The sequence below is a fragment of the Salmo salar genome, chromosome ssa02 (assembly GCF_905237065.1).
Source record: "Salmo salar chromosome ssa02, Ssal_v3.1, whole genome shotgun sequence".
In the NCBI taxonomy this organism is placed as follows: Eukaryota; Metazoa; Chordata; class Actinopteri; order Salmoniformes; family Salmonidae; genus Salmo; species Salmo salar.
In genome coordinates, this window is record NC_059443.1 from 7517485 (window position 1) to 7540561 (window position 23077).

General features: G+C 42.5%; 1 protein-coding gene across 4 annotated transcripts in view; it reads right to left on the bottom strand.

Annotated features, from left to right (window-relative positions):
- The window catches only part of LOC106591355 (neurobeachin-like protein 2), a 147842-nt gene that overhangs the window by 100788 nt on the left and 23977 nt on the right, over positions 1-23077 (bottom strand). For 3 of the 4 annotated variants that reach the window (XM_045696980.1, XM_045696978.1, XM_045696976.1), the window contains exons 2-8: positions 11891-11979; positions 6128-6613; positions 5404-5485; positions 4284-4408; positions 3682-3764; positions 538-623; positions 121-333 (exon numbers count right to left, since the gene is read on the bottom strand). In XM_045696980.1, the coding sequence (XP_045552936.1) occupies positions 121-333; positions 538-623; positions 3682-3764; positions 4284-4408; positions 5404-5485; positions 6128-6613; positions 11891-11979 (1164 nt within the window). Of the gene's footprint in view, positions 1-120; positions 334-537; positions 624-3681; positions 3765-4283; positions 4409-5403; positions 5486-6127; positions 6614-11890; positions 11980-18711; positions 19018-23077 lie in introns of those variants that run through there. The other variant, XM_045696979.1, reaches the window with a different exon arrangement.

Sequence of the window (23077 nt, forward strand, 5' to 3'; positions counted from 1 at the left end):
TCCTACTGCTGCTACTACTTCTCCTACTGCTGCTACTACTTCTCCTGCTACTACTTCTCCTACTGCTGCTACTACTTCTCCTACTGCTGCCACTACTTCTCCTACTGCTGTTGCTACTACCTGGAAGTAGCCATCCAACACGGTCCTGATCTCCAGCCGGCGCTCTGCAGGACTACTGGAGTGGAGGATATGCACCATTGCAGTCAGGCACTGCAGGGTCAGCCGTAGCAGCGTGGGGTCCTTGGGGTTAGAGGAGGTCCGGAGGCACCAGGCTCGGAGTACAGAAAGAAGGTCCTCCACAGACTGCAGGGTGATGGAGAGCAGGCCATTCTTCTGGAATGCATAGATACAGTACATACGAGTTACAACACACACACACACACACACACACACACACACACACACACACACACACACACACACACACACACACACACACACACACACACACACACACACACACACACACACACACACACACACACACACACACACACACACACAATTCTGAAGAGAGGTACAGTAGGAGTGCTTTACCTTGCTGCCACTTATGACCGCCCCTTGGAGATGGACCAATCGGAGAGTGAGGACCTCTGGGATCTGCCGGCTGTCCTGCAGGCTGTCTGTGAACCAACGACACATTAATGGTTGTTGTTTTGACAGGCTGTCTGTGAACCACATATTGATGGTTGGTGTTTTGATGACATGGCAACATATCCTGAGCGTCAGTCTGTACCATCATGCCAACTCCTTGTCGCTCACTGTCATACCAAAAGGTCTGGCTTGACAATGAGCAATGGAGTTGACAAGAGCACTTACAGATCTGGGACCAGGTGATAGAAGGAGACACCAGATCTGGGACCAGGCTACAGAAGGAGACACCAGATCTGGGACCAGGCTACAGAAGGAGACAACAGACCTGGGACCAGGCTACAGAAGGAGACAACAGACCTGGGACCAGGCTACAGAAGGAGACAACAGACCTGGGACCAGGCTACAGAAGGAGACAACAGATCTGGGACAAGGCTACAGAAGAAGACAACAGACCTGGGACCAGGCTACGGAAGAAGACAACAGACAACAGACCTGGGACAAGGCTACGGAAGGAGACAACAGACCTGGGACAAGGCTACGGAAGGAGACAACAGACCTGGGACCAGGCTACAGAAGGAGACAATAGATCTGGAACCAGGCTACAGAAGGAGACAACAGACCTGGGACCAGGCTACAGAAAGTGACAGGCTACAGAAGGAGACAACAGATCTGGGACCAGGCTACAGAAGGAGACAACAGATCTGGGACCAGGCTATAGAAGGAGACAACAGATCTGGAACCAGGCTACAGAAGGAGACAACAGATCTGGGACCAGGCTATAGAAGGAGACAATAGATCTGGAACCAGGCTACAGAAGGAGACAACAGATCTGGGACCAGGCTACAGAAGGAGACAATAGATCTGGAACCAGGCTACAGAAGGAGACAACAGATCTGGAATCAGGCTACAGAAGGAGAAAACAGATCTGGGACCAGGCTACAGAAGGAGACAATAGATCTGGAATCAGGCTACAGAAGGAGAAAACAGATCTGGGACCAGGCTACAGAAGGAGACAACAGATCTGGAATCAGGCTACAGAAGGAGAAAACAGATCTGGGACCAGGCTAATGGCAATACATTGTACAAGACAGTATGCACAGCCAGTATACTGTGATGTCATAAAGAGATGTGGAAATCCAAGGCACACTGGGACAGCATTGAGAAATAGCAGGATGTGGGTTGAGCCCTCGTTAGGCAAGGTTATGTATCAAGACAATGGAGATCCCATAAGTCTTAGTAATAGGTCCAACATCAGCTAGCAGTATTATACACACCAGAGGCTGAGCCCACTGGGCTCTGGTCAAAAGCAATGCACTATATAGGGAATACGGTGCCAGCTGGGATGCAGCTCAACCACTTCCCTCTCTCAATAGCATGGTGTTAACAGTCATGTTGAGCTTTCTGTAATCTACAGACTCAACTTGTCCAGACAGGTTTCCAACATGGTTTAGAGATTAGCATTGTGCTAATCAAAGGACACTAGCAATAGAAGTGTTTAATAAACTAAGATCCCAGTGAGAGAACACTGCTAATTAGAAAATAACATAATTAACTTTAGATCAAGACAGAACATATCGACCGGACTCTTGCCCACTGTGTTTCTCCAAAAGGGAGAAAAGTACATTTTGAGCAGCCTAATGGAAAGCTGTATATTACTGGAACAGGAGAACAGGCTAGTATAAAGGTAGTCTGAGTAGTTATATATACAGAGGTATATATTAATAGAAGTAGTTATATATACAGAGCTATATATTAATAGAAGTAGTTATATATACAGAGCTATATATTAATAGAAGTAGTTATATATACACAGAGGTAAATATTAATAGAAGTAGTTATATATACACAGAGGTAAATATTAATAGAAGTAGTTATATATACACAGAGTAATATTAATATGAAAACACAGAGGTAAATATTAAAAATTTATATATACACCAGAGGTATATATTAATAGAATTAGTTATATATACACACAGAGGTATATATTAATAGAAGTAGTTATATATACACACAGAGGTATATATTAATAGAAGTAGTTATATATACACACAGAGGTATATATTAATAGAAGTAGTTATATATACAGAGGTATATATTAATAGAAGTAGTTATATATACAGAGGTATATATGAATAGAAGTAGTTATATATACACAGAGGTAAATATTAATAGAAGTAGTTATATATACAGAGCTATATATTAATAGAAGTAGTTATATATACACAGAGGTAAATATTAATAGAAGTAGTTATATATACACAGAGGTAAATATTAATAGAAGTAGTTATATATATACACAGAGGTATATATTAATAGAATTAGTTATATATACACACAGAGGTATATATGAATAGAAGTAGTTATATATACACAGAGGTATATATGAATAGAAGTAGTTATATATACACAGAGGTATATATGAATAGAAGTAGTTATATATACAGAGATATATATGAATAGAAGTAGTTATATATACAGAGCTATATATTAATAGAAGTAGTTATATATACAGAGCTATATATTAATAGAAGTAGTTATATATACAGAGGTAAATATTAATAGAAGTAGTTATATATACACAGAGGTATATATTAATAGAAGTAGTTATATATACACAGAGGTATATATTAATAGAAGTAGTTATATATACAGAGGTATATATGAATAGAAGTAGTTATATATACACAGAGGTATATATTAATAGAAGTAGTTATATATACACAGAGGTATATATTAATAGAAGTAGTTATATATACACAGAGGTATATATTAATAGAAGTAGTTATATATACAGAGGTATATATGAATAGAAGTAGTTATATATACACAGAGGTATATATTAATAGACGGGTGCTGAATGAAGTCTACAGTGGGACTCAGTGGAAGCTGTTTTGAGGAAGGAGTAGTACAATTGGGACCATAGGCTGTAAGAGAGAAGTTACTGTGGTGTAGGAGGGAGGCCTGGAGTGAGTGGTGAGTGAGTGAGTGTGTGTGAGTGGTGAGTGAGTGAGTGAGTGAGTGGTGGTGAGTGAGCGTGTGAGTGAGCGTGTGAGTGAGCGTGTGAGTGAGTGTGCGGTGCCTCACCATGGAATAGAGCAGGCAGCTCCTCTGGTAAAGGAAGAGGGGAGAACTTATACTTGCTCCTCTCCGCCATGCTCACCTCCTCCCTAAAAACACACACACATACACACACACACATACACACACACACACATTTACAGCAGGCCTACAGACTTGGCCTCTGTGCCAAATAGCATCCTATTCCCCATGTAGTGCCCCACAGGGCTCTGGTCCAAAGTAGTGCACTATATAGGGAATAGGGTGCCATTTAGGATGCACCCTTAAGGAGACAGAGATAAGAGCTGTTGCAGCAACACCGTCATCCACTACAGATGAACAAGCAGAGATAAGGCCTCGTCATTTCTAAGGGTTGGGTTCATACAGTCTGCCCTCGACATGGTCCTTCACCACACACAAAGACACAGACATACTGACACACACAGTCCAACAGGCAGTCTCCACTCAGCTTCAAAACACACACAGTCTAACGGGTGGTCTCCACCCAGCTTCAAAAGACACAGTCCGACGGGCAGTCTCCACCCAGCTTCAAAACACACACAGTCCAACAGGCAGTCTCCACCCAGCTTCAAAACATGGGTAGGGTGCGCACGCACACACACACCCACCCTGCCAGGCGTCTCCTCCATGTATTATAAGGGTCAAAGAGACTCTCCAACAGCATTAGGCCATACTGAATCACTGTCTGGATCACTGTCTGGAGGGACGACTGATCCGCAGGCTGCTTCTTCAGCTGAAACACACACACACACACACCACACACACACACACACACACACACACACACACACACACACACACACACACACACACACACACACACACACACACACACACACACACACACACACACACACACACACACACACACACACACACACACACACACACACACACACACACACATTTACTTGACCTTGAGAAGGCTTTTAAGACACAAAGACATCTCAGAGCAAATAATAGCAGCTACACAGCTACACACTTTTACTAAATAAACATTCCTGACACTCTTCCCTTCTAAATACACATTCCTATTTATGACACTCTTCACAAACAATACTGACAATATAGACACATTCCACATCACAATACACAGGTCAGCCGCACACCCACTCCTCTATTCTCATGAAAGCAGTTCTGCATCTTTTAGCTGGAAAAATGTCATGTGGATTTATAGGATAGTATTCTTCTCATCTCCACTGCATTCTCTGGCTCAATAGACAGTATATTATCATTCTGGCTCAATAGACAGTATATTATCATTCTGGCTCAATAGACACTATATTATCATTCTGGCTCAATAGACACTATATTATCATTCTGGCTCAATAGACAGTATATTATCATTCTGGCTCAATAGACAGTATATTATCGTTCTGGCTCAATAGACAGTATATTATCATTCCAGCTCAATAGACAGTATATTATCATTCTGGCTCAATAGACAGTATATTATCATTCCAGCTCAATAGACAGTATATTATCATTCTGGCTCAATAGACAGTATATTATCATTCTGGCTCAATAGACAGTATATTATCATTCTGGCTCAATAGACACTATATTAATCTAGAGTATGAATGAGTGATATAGTATAGTTTGCAGATCCTCCATTGTTGAAAATTACTAATGTGTAGCTTAAGTGTGTGTGTGTGTGTGTGTGTGTGTGTGTGTGTGTGTGTGTGTGTGTGTGTGTGTATATGAGGTTCATCTCGGGTTGTGTCTTACCTGAGTCAAGCAGAAGTTTAACAGTTTAATGGTCTCGAAGACATAGCCTGGTGTCTTCTCTGGGTCAAGGTTTTCCATATTCCTGAAGAACAGAGAGACTCAGATCATTAAATTGTCACCAATCTTTCTCTGGTCTCACTGTTATCTAGCATCAGCTTCTAGTTTATTCTTTCTTGTTATCTAGCATGAGCTTCTAGTTTATTCTTTCTTGTTATCTAGCATCAGCTTCTAGGTTTATTCTTTCTTGTTATCTAGCATGAGCTTCTAGGTTTATTCTTTCTTGTTATCTAGCATGAGCTTCTAGTTTATTCTTTCTTGTTATCTAGCATGAGCTTCTAGTTTATTCTTTCTTGTTATCTAGCATGAGCTTCTAGGTTTATTCTTTCTTGTTATCTAGCATCAGCTTCTAGGTTTATTCTTTCTTGTTATCTAGCATCAGCTTCTAGGTTTATTCTTTCTTGTTATCTAGCATCAGCTTCTAGTTTATTCTTTCTTGTTATCTAGCATCAGCTTCTAGTTTATTCGTTCTTGTTATCTAGCATCAGCTTCTAGTTTATTCTTTCTTGTTATCTAGCATCAGCTTCTAGTTTATTTGTTCTTGTTATCTAGCATCAGCTTCTAGTTTATTTTTTCTTGTTATCTAGCATCAGTCATGGGTAGAAAGGATGGGCAGAGTTATTCAACAAAGGGGTGAACTGAGGGTCATAGAACATATAAGGTCTACCTGCAGACGATAATGAAGAACTTGATAAGCAGCAGGGGGTGCAGGGTGCTGTTGTTACTGTCGCCCCCAGAGAGGTGCAGGGTGCTGTTGTTACTGTCGCCCCCAGAGTGGTGCAGGGTGCTGTTGTTACTGTCGGCCCCAGAGAGGTGCAGGGTGCTGTTGTTACTGTCGCCCCCAGAGAGGTGCAGGGTGCTGTTGTTACTGTCGCCCCCAGAGAGGTGCAGGGTGCTGTTGTTACTGTCGCCCCCAGAGAGGTGCAGGGTGCTGTTGTTACTGTCGCCCCCAGAGAGGTGCAGGGTGCTGTTGTTACTGTCGCCCCCAGAAAGGTGCAGGGTGCTGCTGTTACTGTCGGCCCCAGAGAGGTGCAGGGTGCTGTTGTTACTGTCGGCCCCAGAGAGGTGAATGGCACTGTGCGATAGCTGGTCACTGAAGAACACCAGTACGTCCCTGGGTACGAGAGGAACCTCCGCAATATAGTCCTCCAGCCTGAGAATGTAGGAGGAGGGAGGGGAAGAGGAAGGGGAGAGGGGGAGGAGAGGGAAGAGGAAGGGGAGAGGGGGAGGAGAGGGAGAGGGAAGAGGAAGGGGAGAAGAGGGAGAGGGAAGAGGGAGAGGGAAGAGGAAGGGGAGAAGAGGGAGAGGGAAGAGGGAGAGGGGGAGGAGAGGGAAGAGGAAGGGGAGAAGAGGGAAGAGGAAGGGGAGAAGAGGGAGAGGGAAGAGGGAGAGGGGGAGAAGAGGGAAGAGGAAGGGGAGAAGAGGGAAGAGGAAGGGGAGAAGAGGGAGAGGGAAGAGGGAGAGGGGGAGGAGAGGGAAGAGGAAGGGGAGAAGAGGGAAGAGGAAGGGGAGAAGAGGGAAGAGGAAGGGGAGAAGAGGGAAGAGGAAGGGGAGAAGAGGGAAGAGGAAGGGGAGAAGAGGGAAGAGGAAGGGGAGAAGAGGGAAGAGGAAGGGGAGAAGAGGGAGAGGGAAGAGGGAGAGGGGGAGGAGAGGGAAGAGGAAGGGGAGAAGAGGGAGAGGGAAGGGGAGAGGGAAGGGGAAGGGGAGAAGAGGGAGAGGGAAGGGGAGAAGAGGGAGAGGGAAGAGGGAGAGGGAAGAGGAAGGGGAGAAGAGGGAAGGGAAGGGGAGAGGGAAGAGGAAGAGAGAGGGAGGAAGGGGAGGATAGGGGAGAGGAAAGAGGGAGGGGAAAGGGAAGGGGAAGAGGAAGAGATGAGATAGAGGATGGTGCTGTTTTACTACTTATGTACTCTATAAACATGTCAAAATTACACCTCTGGATTGGTAATAAGGTCAGAGTTCATCCAACTCAGTCTGACACAAACCACCTGTAGCCTACAGTATCTCTCCCTCAGCAGGGATTTGGTAACATATTGATGAATTAAAGAAAGAACCTGCCTGCACACTAATAATGCTCCTATAATGTGACGAGCATACAACAATGTCACTTTCAATGTTACTTTCAAAATGTCAATGAGGTTATCCCATCTGTGAAAGACATCCCATCACTATGGACAAAATGTATATTTTATTGACATTTTGAAACTGTAGATGACTGTGAAGTAATGTTATTTATTTTCTATTTCAGCTCATCCATTTCATAGACAACCTGTACTTTCTATCAACTCCTAACATGTCCTGTTGTTTTAGTGTTGCTCATCTCCTAACATGTCCTGTTGTTTTAGTGTTGTTCATCTCCTAACATGTCCTGTTGTTTTAGTGTTGCTCATCTCCTAACATGTCCTGTTGTTTTAGTGTTGTTCATCTCCTAACATGTCCTGTTGTTTTAGTGTTGTTCATCTCCTAACATGTCCTGTTGTTTTAGTGTTGCTCATCTCCTAACATGTCCTGTTGTTTTAGTGTTGCTCATCTCCTAACATGTCCTGTTGTTTTAGTGTTGCTCATCTCCTAACATGTCCTGTTGTTTTAGTGTTGTTCATCTCCTAACATGTCCTGTTGTTTTAGTGTTGTTCATCTCCTAACATGTCCTGTTGTTTTAGTGTTGCTCATCTCCTAACATGTCCTGTTGTTTTAGTGTTGCTCATCTCCTAACATGTCCTGTTGTTTTAGTGTTGCTCATCTCCTAACATGTCCTGTTGTTTTAGTGTTGCTCATCTCCTAACATGTCCTGTTGTTTTAGTGTTGCTCATCTCCTAACATGTCCTGTTGTTTTAGTGTTGCTCATCTCCTAACATGTCCTGTTGTTTTAGTGTTGCTCATCTCCTAACATGTCCTGTTGTTTTAGTGTTGCTCATCTCCTAACATGTCCTGTTGTTTTAGTGTTGTTCATCTCCTAACATGTCCTGTTGTTTTAGTGTTGCTCATCTCCTAACATGTCCTGTTGTTTTAGTGTTGCTCATCTCCTAACATGTCCTGTTGTTTTAGTGTTGCTCATCTCCTAACATGTCCTGTTGTTTTAGTGTTGCTCATCTCCTAACATGTCCTGTTGTTTTAGTGTTGCTCATCTCCTAACATGTCCTGTTGTTTTAGTGTTGCTCATCTCCTAACATGTCCTGTTGTTTTAGTGTTGCTCATCTCCTAACATGTCCTGTTGTTTTAGTGTTGCTCATCTCCTAACATGTCCTGTTGTTTTAGTGTTGCTCATCTCCTAACATGTCCTGTTGTTTTAGTGTTGCTCATCTCCTAACATGTCCTGTTGTTTTAGTGTTGCTCATCTCCTAACATGTCCTGTTGTTTTAGTGTTGCTCATCTCCTAACATGTCCTGTTGTTTTAGTGTTGCTCATCTCCTAACATGTCCTGTTGTTTTAGTGTTGCTCATCTCCTAACATGTCCTGTTGTTTTAGTGTTGCTCATCTCCTAACATGTCCTGTTGTTTTAGTGTTGCTCATCTCCTAACATGTCCTGTTGTTTTAGTGTTGCTCATCTCCTAACATGTCCTGTTGTTTTAGTGTTGCTCATCTCCTAACATGTCCTGTTGTTTTAGTGTTGCTCATCTCCTAACATGTCCTGTTGTTTTAGTGTTGCTCATCTCCTAACATGTCCTGTTGTTTTAGTGTTGCTCATCTCCTAACATGTCCTGTTGTTTTAGTGTTGCTCATCTCCTAACATGTCCTGTTGTTTTAGTGTTGCTCATCTCCTAACATGTCCTGTTGTTTTAGTGTTGCTCATCTCCTAACATGTCCTGTTGTTTTAGTGTTGCTCATCTCCTAACATGTCCTGTTGTTTTAGTGTTGCTCATCTCCTAACATGTCCTGTTGTTTTAGTGTTGCTCATCTCCTAACATGTCCTGTTGTTTTAGTGTTGCTCATCTCCTAACATGTCCTGTTGTTTTAGTGTTGCTCATCTCCTAACATGTCCTGTTGTTTTAGTGTTGCTCATCTCCTAACATGTCCTGTTGTTTTAGTGTTGCTCATCTCCTAACATGTCCTGTTGTTTTAGTGTTGCTCATCTCCTAACATGTCCTGTTGTTTTAGTGTTGCTCATCTCCTAACATGTCCTGTTGTTTTAGTGTTGCTCATCTCCTAACATGTCCTGTTGTTTTAGTGTTGCTCATCTCCTAACATGTCCTGTTGTTTTAGTGTTGCTCATCTCCTAACATGTCCTGTTGTTTTAGTGTTGCTCATCTCCTAACATGTCCTGTTGTTTTAGTGTTGCTCATCTCCTAACATGTCCTGTTGTTTTAGTGTTGCTCATCTCCTAACATGTCCTGTTGTTTTAGTGTTGCTCATCTCCTAACATGTCCTGTTGTTTTAGTGTTGCTCATCTCCTAACATGTCCTGTTGTTTTAGTGTTGCTCATCTCCTAACATGTCCTGTTGTTTTAGTGTTGCTCATCTCCTAACATGTCCTGTTGTTTTAGTGTTGCTCATCTCCTAACATGTCCTGTTGTTTTAGTGTTGCTCATCTCCTAACATGTCCTGTTGTTTTAGTGTTGCTCATCTCCTAACATGTCCTGTTGTTTTAGTGTTGCTCATCTCCTAACATGTCCTGTTGTTTTAGTGTTGCTCATCTCCTAACATGTCCTGTTGTTTTAGTGTTGCTCATCTCCTAACATGTCCTGTTGTTTTAGTGTTGCTCATCTCCTAACATGTCCTGTTGTTTTAGTGTTGCTCATCTCCTAACATGTCCTGTTGTTTTAGTGTTGCTCATCTCCTAACATGTCCTGTTGTTTTAGTGTTGCTCATCTCCTAACATGTCCTGTTGTTTTAGTGTTGCTCATCTCCTAACATGTCCTGTTGTTTTAGTGTTGCTCATCTCCTAACATGTCCTGTTGTTTTAGTGTTGCTCATCTCCTAACATGTCCTGTTGTTTTAGTGTTGCTCATCTCCTAACATGTCCTGTTGTTTTAGTGTTGCTCATCTCCTAACATGTCCTGTTGTTTTAGTGTTGCTCATCTCCTAACATGTCCTGTTGTTTTAGTGTTGCTCATCTCCTAACATGTCCTGTTGTTTTAGTGTTGCTCATCTCCTAACATGTCCTGTTGTTTTAGTGTTGCTCATCTCCTAACATGTCCTGTTGTTTTAGTGTTGCTCATCTCCTAACATGTCCTGTTGTTTTAGTGTTGCTCATCTCCTAACATGTCCTGTTGTTTTAGTGTTGCTCATCTCCTAACATGTCCTGTTGTTTTAGTGTTGCTCATCTCCTAACATGTCCTGTTGTTTTAGTGTTGCTCATCTCCTAACATGTCCTGTTGTTTTAGTGTTGCTCATCTCCTAACATGTCCTGTTGTTTTAGTGTTGCTCATCTCCTAACATGTCCTGTTGTTTTAGTGTTGCTCATCTCCTAACATGTCCTGTTGTTTTAGTGTTGCTCATCTCCTAACATGTCCTGTTGTTTTAGTGTTGCTCATCTCCTAACATGTCCTGTTGTTTTAGTGTTGCTCATCTCCTAACATGTCCTGTTGTTTTAGTGTTGCTCATCTCCTAACATGTCCTGTTGTTTTAGTGTTGCTCATCTCCTAACATGTCCTGTTGTTTTAGTGTTGCTCATCTCCTAACATGTCCTGTTGTTTTAGTGTTGCTCATCTCCTAACATGTCCTGTTGTTTTAGTGTTGCTCATCTCCTAACATGTCCTGTTGTTTTAGTGTTGCTCATCTCCTAACATGTCCTGTTGTTTTAGTGTTGCTCATCTCCTAACATGTCCTGTTGTTTTAGTGTTGTTCATCTCCTAACATGTCCTGTTGTTTTAGTGTTGCTCATCTCCTAACATGTCCTGTTGTTTTAGTGTTGCTAATCTCCTAACATGTCCTGTTGTTTTAGTGTTGCTCATCTCCTAACATGTCCTGTTGTTTTAGTGTTGCTAATCTCCTAACATGTCCTGTTGTTTTAGTGTTGTTCATCTCCTAACATGTCCTGTTGTTTTAGTGTTGCTCATCTCCTAACATGTCCTGTTGTTTTAGTGTTGCTCATCTCCTAACATGTCCTGTTGTTTTAGTGTTGCTCATTATGTTGCCTAATTGGTGGGTGTGGCTAATTGGCACGGGTGCCTGCGATGTGTAATCAGGGCCTGTGTTTTCCTGAAGGCGTTTCCTGACTGTGTGGAAGAGACATTTGTTTTAGCCCCCAGCCATGTGAATTTACTTTCCAAGTCTGCAGTTTATTTAAAATGAAGTACTTTTACAACTATTTCATTGGTCAGGTCCACTTTTAAGCCTTTAAGATGACAAGGTATCAGCCAGCTTGTCGCACACCCTGCGACCAGTGCCCTGAACTTTCCCCTTGTTACAGATCTAGAATCTGGTCAAAAGTAGTATAGGGAATAGATTGCAATTTGGGACGTAGGAAATACATTTGAGCCAATCAGTCAACTCACCTGCGAGGATCCAGTGACTGCACATCAACAAGCTTCTCAAAGGAAGCCACAAACGCTTCCAGCCACTGCTGCAGGCAGCCCTCATCTTTCTGCAGGAGGGGAGGAGGGGAAGAGAGACAGAGGATGAGTCTCCAGTCATACTGGCACAAGTCTGATCTGGATTGATGCTTCTCTGTACAACACCAAGGGGAAATCCCTGGCAACATTTGTTGCATGGCAATAACATTTTCTGATTCTGAAGTCACACGTGCAGAACTAGTAAACACAATATGGAAAAAGTACAGTGCACGTGGACCAGTACACGTTAACATTGCGTTAAAAGGACTGTGCCCTGTGGTTGTTGTTTTCTGACCACAGTGCTCACAGGTTGTCCTTATGCAGTGTGTTGCGCTCAAACTCTAAACAACAACCTGAGGCGGCTGACGTCTCTTGTTTTACAACAGGAAGTTACAGCAACCTTACGAAAGTGATGGCACATTCAGGAGCATATGAGATAATGCATTCAAGCCTTTTTTCTAAATAGTAGGCCTATGGCTGAAAACACGACCACGAAAGTACCAGGCTACAGTATGCATTTCTTTATAGGTCAAATAAATAAAACATGGGTTAAGTCATGTACATGACTTATGCTCAAAGAATGTGACTTTCTTTCATCATCAATCGACTTGTCCATCCTTAACTCTATTAAATACTGTGCTTTAAATGGAAAGGGACAGAGTGACAGGCCTTGAACTATCGCACAGGGACATTTATACAGAGTTCTACTGTAGGTTCTATAACACAGGGACATTTATACAGAGTTCTACTGTAGGTTCTATAACACAGGGACATTTATACAGAGTTCTACTGTAGGTTCTATAACACAGGGACATTTTGACAGAGTTCTACTGTAGGCTCTATAACACAGGGACATTTATACAGAGTTCTACTGTAGGTTCTATAACACAGGGACATTTATACAGAGTTCTACTGTAGGTTCTATAACACAGGGACATTTATACAGAGTTCTACTGTAGGTTCTATAACACAGGGACATTTATACAGAGTTCTACTGTAGGTTCTATAACACAGGGACATTTATACAGAGTTCTACTGTAGGTTCTATAACACAGGGACATTTATACAGAGTTCTACTGTAGGTTCTATAACACAGGGACATTTTTACAGAGTTCTACTGTAGGTTCTATAACACAGGGACATTTATACAGAGTTCTACTGTAGGTTCTATAACACAGGGACATTTATACAGAGTTCTACTGTAGGTTCTATAACACAGGGACATTTATACAGAGTTCTATTGTAGGTTCTATAACACAGGGACATTTAGACAGAGGTCTACTGTAGGTTCTATAACACAGGGACATTTATACAGAGTTCTACTGTAGGTTCTATAACACAGGGACATTTTGACAGAGTTCTACTGTAGGTTCTATAACACAGGGACATTTATACAGAGTTCTACTGTAGGTTCTATAACACAGGGACATTTATACAGAGTTCTACTGTAGGTTCTATAACACAGGGACATTTATACAGAGTTCTACTGTAGGTTCTATAACACAGGGACATTTATACAGAGTTCTACTGTAGGCTCTATAACACAGGGACATTTATACAGAGTTCTACTGTAGGCTCTATAACACAGGGACATTTATACAGAGTTCTACTGTAGGTTCTATAACACAGGGACATTTATACAGAGTTCTACTGTAGGTTCTATAACACAGGGACATTTATACAGAGTTCTACTGTAGGTTCTATAACACAGACATCTCTCACATAGCCTTCTACCTGTAGTGTTCCAGCATTTATCACATAGCTCGTCTAGCTCTGGTCCCAGCTGTTTCCATCTCTCACATAGCCTCGTCTAGCCTGTCAGATCTGTTCCCATCTCTCACCTAGCCTCATCAAGCCTGCTCCCCAGTCCTGTTTCCCATCTCTCACATAGCCTCGTCTAGCCTGGTCCCAGATCTGTTTCCATCTCTCACATAGCCTCGTCTAGCCTGGTCCCAGATCTGTTCCCATCTCTCACATAGCCTCGTCTAGCCTGGTCCCAGATCTGTTTCCATCTCTCACATAGCCTCGTCTAGCCTTGTCCCAGATCTGTTTCCATCTCTCACATAGCCTCGTCTAGCCTTGTCCCAGATCTGTTTCCATCTCTCACATAGCCTCGTCTAGCCTGGTCCCAGATCTGTTTCCATCTCTCACATAGCCTCGTCTAGCCTGGTCCCAGATCTGTTTCCATCTCTCACATAGCCTCATCTAGCCTGGTCCCAGATCTGTTTCCATCTCTCACATAGCCTCGTCTAGCCTTGTCCCAGATCTGTTTCCATCTCTCACATAGCCTCGTCTAGCCTGGTCCCAGATCTGTTTCCATCTCTCACATAGCCTCATCTAGCCTGGTCCCAGATCTGTTTCCATCTCTCACATAGCCTCGTCTAGCCTGGTCCCAGATCTGTTCCCATCTCTCACATAGCCTCGTCTAGCCTGGTCCCAGATCTGTTCCCATCTCTCACATAGCCTCTTCTAGCCTGGTTCCAGATATGTTTGTGCTCTTTCCTACTCCATTGCTGTCATTGTCAAGCCAAGGAGTTGGCAAGAGAGCAGAAACAGACTGGAACCCAGGCTACTATTGATGTCACTAAACAACTAGAGCACCACAGATAGACTGAGTACCATCTACTATTGATGTCTCTAAACAACTAGAGCACCACAGAGAGACTGAGTACTATCTACTATTGATGTCACTAAACAACACTAGCACCACAGAGAGACTGAGTACCATCTACTATTGATGTCACTAAACAACTAGAGCACCACAGAGAGACTGAGTACCATCTACTATTGATGTCACTAAACAACACTAGCACCACAGAGAGACTGAGTACTATCTACTATTGATGTCACTAAACAACACTAGCACCACAGAGAGACTGAGTACTATCTACTATTGATGTCACTAAACAACACTAGCACCACAGAGAGACTGAGTACTATCTACTATTGATGTCACTAAACAACTAGAGCACCACAGAGAGACTGAGTACTATCTACTATTGATGTCACTAAACAACACTAGCACCACAGAGAGACTGAGTACTATCTACTATTGATGTCACTAAACAACACTAGCACCACAGAGAGACTGAGTACTATCTACTATTGATGTCACTAAACAACACTAGCACCACAGAGAGACTGAGTACTATCTACTATTGATGTCACTAAACAACACTAGCACCACAGAGAGACTGAGTACTATCTACTATTGATGTCACTAAACAACTAGAGCACCACAGAGAGACTGAGTACTATCTACTATTGATGTCACTAAACAACTAGAGCACCACAGAGAGACTGAGTACTATCTACTATTGATGTCACTAAACAACACTAGCACCACAGAGAGACTGAGTACTATCTACTATTGATGTCACTAAACAACTAGAGCACCACAGAGAGACTGAGTACTATCTACTATTGATGTCACTAAACATCTACTATTGATGTCACTAAATAACACTAGCACCACAGAGAGACTGAGTACCATCTACTATTGATGTCACTAAACAACACTAGCACCACAGAGAGACTGAGTACCATCTACTATTGATGTCACTAAACAACTAGAGCACCACAGAGAGACTGAGTACTATCTACTATTGATGTCACTAAACATCTACTATTGATGTCACTAAATAACACTAGCACCACAGAGAGACTGAGTACCATCTACTATTGATGTCACTAAACTACACTAGCACCACAGAGAGACTGAGTACCATCTACTATTGATGTCACTAAACAACTAGAGCACCACAGAGAGACTGAGTACTATCTACTATTGATGTCACTAAACATCTACTATTGATGTCACTAAATAACACTAGCACCACAGAGAGACTGAGTACCATCTACTATTGATGTCACTAAACTACACTAGCACCACAGAGAGACTGAGTACCATCTACTATTGATGTCACTAAACAACTAGAGCACCACAGAGAGACTGAGTACCATCTACTATTGATGTCACTAAACAACACTAGCACCACAGAGAGACTGAGTACCATCTACTATTGATGTCACTAAACAACTAGAGCACCACAGAGAGACTGAGTACCATCTACTATTGATGTCACTAAACAACTAGAGCACCACAGAGAGACTGAGTACCATCTACTATTGATGTCTCTAAACAACTAGAGCACCACAGTGAGACTGAGTACCATCTACTATTGATGTCACTAAACAACACTAGCACCACAGAGAGACTGAGTACTATCTACTATTGATGTCACTAAACAACACTAGCACCACAGAGAGACTGAGTACTATCTACTATTGATGTCACTAAACAACTAGAGCACCACAGATAGACTGAGTACCATCTACTATTGATGTCACTAAATAACACTAGCACCACAGAGAGACTGAGTACTATCTACTATTGATGTCACTAAATAACACTAGCACCACAGATAGACTGAGTACCATCTACTATTGATGTCACTAAACAACACTAGCACCACAGAGAGACTGAGTACCATCTACTATTGATGTCACTAAACACGCACCACAGGCTGAGTACTATCTATATTGATGTCACTAAACAACTAGAGCACCACAGAAGACTGAGTACTATCTACTATTGATGTCACTAAACATCTACTATTGATGTCACTAAACAACACTAGCACCACAGAAAGACTGAGTACTATCTACTATTGATGTCACTAAACTACACTAGCACCACAGAGAGACTGAGTACCATCTACTATTGATGTCACTAAACAACACTAGCACCACAGAGAGACTGAGTACTATCTACTATTGATGTCACTAAACAACTAGAGCACCACAGATAGACTGAGTACCATCTACTATTGATGTCACTAAATAACACTAGCACCACAGAGAGACTGAGTACTATCTACTATTGATGTCACTAAATAACACTAGCACCACAGATAGACTGAGTACCATCTACTATTGATGTCACTAAACAACACTAGCACCACAGAGAGACTGAGTACCATCTACTATTGATGTCACTAAACAACTAGAGCACCACAGAGAGACTGAGTACTATGTACTATTGATGTCACTAAACATCTACTATTGATGTCACTAAATAACACTAGCACCACAGAGAGACTGAGTACCATCTACTATTGATGTCACTAAACTACACTAGCACCACAGAGAGACTGAGTACCATCTACTATTGATGTCACTAAACAACACTAGCACCACAGAGAGACTGAGTACTATCTACTATTGATGTCACTAAACAACACTAGCACCACAGAGAGACTGAGTACTATCTACTATTGATGTCACTAAACAACACTAGCACCACAGAGAGACTGAGTACTATCTACTATTGATGTCACTAAACAACTAGAGCACCACAGAGAGACTGAGTACTATCTACTATTGATGTCACTAAACAACTAGAGCACCACAGAGAGACTGAGTACTATCTACTATTGATGTCACTAAACAACACTAGCACCACAGAGAGACTGATACCATCTACTACTGATGTCACTAAACAACTAGAGCACCACAGAGAGACTGAGTACCATCTACTATTGATGTCACTAAACAACTAGAGCACCACAGAGAGACTGAGTACTATCTACTATTGATGTCACTAAACAACTAGAGCACCACAGAGAGACTGAGTACTATCTACTATTGATGTCACTAAATAACACTAGCACCACAGAAAGACTGAGTACTATCTACTATTGATGTCACTAAACAACTAGAGCACCACAGAGAGACTGAGTACTATCTACTATTGATGTCACTAAATAACACTAGCACCACAGAGAGACTGAGTACCATCTACTATTGATGTCACTAAACAACACTAGCACCACAGAGAGACTGAGTACTATCTACTATTGATGTCACTAAACAACACTAGCACCACAGAGAGACTGAGTACTATCTACTATTGATGTCACTAAACAACTAGAGCACCACAGAGAGACTGAGTACTATCTACTATTGATGTCACTAAACAACACTAGCACCACAGAGATACTGAGTACTATCTACTATTGCAGGGTGGCTCAGTATAAGCCTCCCTCACCCTATCAACATGTCAATCTATCTTAGGAACAGATGTTATCAGTCGTAGAGATAGAGCTCAGTGGTAACATTCATTGATGTGCAACTGACGTCTCCCGTTCAAATCATCTAAGAACTTCTAGTGATGGTGCACTGTGACAGAGACACTTTAAACCTAGTTTGCTAGTGCCATTACAGTCATACAGAGACATGCTACATCAGCTCAGCTTTCTACTAGGGAGTGAAGAGGAGACCTTCCCATGACTTCACACAGAGCCTGACGTTTGAGAGACGCAAAGCCTTCTTCACGTGAGAACGAGGAGTGTTATTTTCTTCCACACATCAGGCGGTGTGTGGAGTGAGGGTGTACAGTTCCCACAAGGGCCAACCTGACTCATTACATAGTTTACTAATGCCTCGTTGATGCTTGCAGCCTGAAAGACGCCCACAGGCCCCTATAGAGGAAGTTAGCTACATTGTCAACAGCTGGCAGCAGCACCAATATGGCTGCAAGGCAAACTCCAAAACATACTTCAGAAACCCCCGTTTAAAGATCACTACTACTGGCAAATGTGTAACTTCAGCAAACGTCTTTTAAAATCAGCAGCGGCAACGTAACAGATGTTAAATCCAATATACAGTAAGATGCAGTGCATCAATGTGAGTGGCTGAACATTTGGCTCATATCTTCACATTTTCTGGAATCAATCTAGAATGAAATGATAATATTAGCCTACCAGTTGACTGTCATTTGTGGGCCAGTCCATGTCTCATTGCATGTGTCTGGGAGGGCAGGGAGAAGGGGTTCAGAGGAACCCAGTCTCAGTGAGCCCTCCTGGGTCCTAGGTTATCAGGGAGTCCAGAGTCAGAACAGTAGGTCCAGACAGGCCCACAGGGTGCTTCAGCTCCTCAGAGTAGTAAGTAGCACATCGCTCCTAATCAGCACTAGTGTCTGTCTGTCTCCAGCCCGCTCTCCTAACCAGCACTAGTGTCTGTCTGTCCGTCTGTCTCTTGCTCGCTCCGTCTCTCTCTCCTTCTGTCAAGCAACCAGGAAATGCCAAGTCACTATAACCGAAACACATTTCCTCCACGCGACGCTCAAACTCAGCCTCCTCATAGTAGGCCTCTTCCTCTTTAATTACTGGAGCTATTTGTGAAGCAGATGGGGATGTCGGTAAGGGCTCGACCCAACAGCATCCTCCAACTATCTAGCACTGCATGTACTCAGCATTCTACTTCTCAGAATGACTGACGTGTATGGGAACACAGTTGGTGTACAGAATGACTGACGTGTATGGGAACACAGTTGGTGTACAGAATGACTGACGTGTATGGGAACACAGTTGGTGTACAGAATGACTGACGTGTATGGGAACACAGTTGGTGTACAGAATGAGTGACGTGTATGGGAACACAGTTGGTGTACAGAATGTTTGAACAGTTCGATGAGTTGTTGTGGAAGCCAACATATCTGCCTAGGTGATAATAGGTTTACTTTTCTGAAGAAGAACAGTGTTTCTGAATGAGTTTTGTATTGGGAAGTGTTAGACCTGTTCACTGGAAAGCTGACTATAGCTTCAGTATGACAGTCATTACAAGGTACTTGACCGATGTGTACCTGCTCTGCACAGTAAGGCATAAGTAAAAGTCTCAGTACAAATATAATATGCCCTCAAGTTGTCATCTGTGATCCAAGTTTAGCCATAATGGCTCTCCATAAACACGTGTACTTTCTTCATTTCAACAGCCACCTCATACCCTGACCGTCTGTCTGTCTCAGTGACATGAAGATAGAATTACCTTGAAATAATCACATCATTGTCAGTTATCCACAGTAGAGGTCTGCACTGGACTGATTTCTTCATCCCGCTACCTCCTGCAGGTGTTCATACTGCACCACGCCCGCAGGTGTTCATACTGCACCACGCCCGCAGGTGTTCATACTGCACCACGCCCGCAGGTGTTCATACTGCACCACGCCCGCAGGTGCTCATACTGCACCACGCCCGCAGGTGTTCATACTGCACCACGCCCGCAGGTGTTCATACTGCACCACGCCCGCAGGTGTTCATACTGCACCACGCCCGCAGGTGTTCATACTGCACCACGCCCGCAGGTGTTCTGTGCGACTCCCACGCTCTACCGCAAGAACTGGTTCCAAACCCAACCGCAGTCCCACAAAGTTATTTTAGGCGTATGTGACATAGCTCTCTTGCCAGCCATGGTCCCAGCAATTTTGTGCCCTATAGACAATATCAAATGTGCAAATTACTTAAGAAATAGGTATAATTACCAGATTCTCACAGGGTCCATTATATTAGGCTATCTGTATTTAATACTGGGCTATATCAGCCAATATGGTAGATGTAGTTTGAAGTCAGCAGAGTTGGAGAGACTTGCCCTTTCTCTTGAGCTATTTTTATAGCCTACCCTTTGGGAGTTTCAAACTGAGAAATAGCCTATGGGTGACCAATATGTATTTCTAGACAATAGCCTAATCATATTTAGGAAGTACATTTCCTTGGAAAGATAACTGCCCCGTGCTTCTCGGCCCATGGGCTATAGCCTACTCTATTTAATTGAGACCACAAACGCACCTGGCTACTGAACTTGAAGCAGAATGATAACAGCTACTTTAGCATATAGCCTACCTCAGGAGGCCGATTTACAGGCAGAGACAAATAAATGGGCAGTCTACTTATTGAAATTGAAAAGTCGCAACGCTAGCTCACCATAGTACGCCTCGGTCACACCGACGGTGACATTGCATTGTGGTACACCAGAAGTACATTCATTTCCAATGGAACGCTGCGTTTGTCTTGCAGCATTGCGTTACAGAGGCAGTTGCAGTGCGTTCTGTGTGGTGCATACGTTGGATTTATAGAACTTAATCAAACTTATGCATCAAACTGTGTGTGTAGACGGCTTGGCAGAAACGGTAGCAGAAAGGTGAATGTTAAACTTTTGTTTCACACATATCCAGATGATGCTGCGGAACATTTTGCACAATGACGCTGTCGGTGTGACTGACCAGAACCTTTTCATGATGATTGATTTTTTGATTGCACCTCGACTCACGTTGGTTGAGCGCCCTCCACTTCTTTCCATTATAAATATTTATTTACAGACACTGTAGTAAACTAGTCTAATCCTATTTAAAGTTCATTTCATATTTAAGTTAGAGTGAAGTGTATTCACAAACGACAAGGGAAACCAGGCTCCCACCCAAAAATATGAACATTTTGTTTTTCTCATCTCTTTGTGTATCATCATTTTCCTTCAATTGGCAAGAGGCTGAATGAATGTATCTCACAGGAAAAGGAGCGAGCAAACAGCAACCCTCTGTCTCTCTATGTCTACTGTCTGGTCCAAACGAGTGTGACATTCTTGCAGCCAGTGGCATTGAATACAAGGGAAGCCAGCGAGCATTTGGCCTCCCTTGACAAAAAAAGTATACAAATTAGCCAATCAGCGTTGAGCTAAACTGAGGGAGATCAACTTTGATTGGTCCTGGCGTAAAAAACAGGTATCAAGTGAAGCCAGCTTGGATTTGGCGTCTCCTATCAAATGGCTTTGAGAGCATAAGTCTTTACCAGAAACAACTTGAAATGTTGCATCTCGTTGTTGTTGTTCTCTGGTGGCTAGCTAGATAGATACAATTCTCCCTTTCCTAAATTAGCCATGGATGGAGATAGGGATTTGGACTTACCTAATTCTCCTTACTGGCCAATGATTGCAACAGCGATTCTGATCCAACCATTAATTCATACATTGTTGTGCCCCTGGCCTGAGAGGATGGAAGTTCAATATGTAGCTAGATGTAGAAGGCTAATGTTAACTAGCTAACGTTACCCATGAATGGAAGTTAGGCTAGCGAGCAAGCATTTTATCTAGGTAGCCTAGGACAACAACAAAATACAAGCGTGTACTGTATGACAGAGTGGGAGACCGTTTGGTCAACATGAAAGAGAGGATGGCATTGGCCTTTCTCTACAGGTTGGGTGAGTAAACATGTTTTTCTACTTACACGAACGCACACACGCGCAAACAGAAATCAGAAAAATGGACAGCCACATCATATTTATGTGATGTTGATTGGACTAAATAGTTTTTGTTATCTTTTAGTTGTCACAGTTTTAGACTAAGCAGAGGTGATTTGATGACGTTGAAGTTGACTAGTGCAGAAATAGAGGAGGCGGCTCCTGGTTTCTTTGTGACTTGCGGTAACTGTCTGTGGTTCTAAATCAATAGTTGTTTCGTGGTCCGGAAATGTCGGAAACATTAACTTGCTTAAGCAAGCTGTAGGTCATATAACTGTCTTACTAAAAGGTTAAATAAATAAAATAAATAAACATGCAACATGCGTCGTGGACTTCCCTGGACAGAGGTTGCTATCTGGTTTTGTGATAAAACAAAGGTGTTGTTGAATTTATTCTGCCACTGTCTTATTGTCTCGGCCTATATATCACAGTCACAAGGAATATGAATTAACAGCAAACAACGCAATTATCACAACACATACAGTGTAGGTTGTAATATGGCTTCACTTGGCTTCCCAGGTAATTTTACCCATGCACCGCTACTGTTAAGTTAACTGGCACGTGATTCTCCGCCCATGTAGCCAGCCAACTCTATTTCAATGACACCACGCATACTAGGCGCACTTGAACTCTCACGCCCGACTACGACAGGAGAGGTAGGCCACTGAAGTTGAAGCAGCGAGTGTTTGAATAATGTGAACATTTTCATTTTAATACAATAGATAGGCTTAGGCTAACTCATGCAAAGCAGCAGTGATGATTTCAGCATGTACATCTTGTTGGGGGGAAAGGAAAGAAAAGTGGGATGCATGCCAGCAAAGCCAGTACATAACACAACACTAAACAATACATGAACTGCACTATAACGGTGACAAACGGTGCCCACAAACTGTTAGTGCCCCCATAAAGCTGTCCCAACAGCAGTCCCAGCATATTGCTTCTGCTACACCTGGCTATCAGCGGAGCTTTGTCTGGCAGCGAAACAGTTCATTCAGCCTCATTTACTGCCCTTTAAAAAAACATAGCTGATATGGCTGACTTGTTTAAACAAATGTGATTTCTA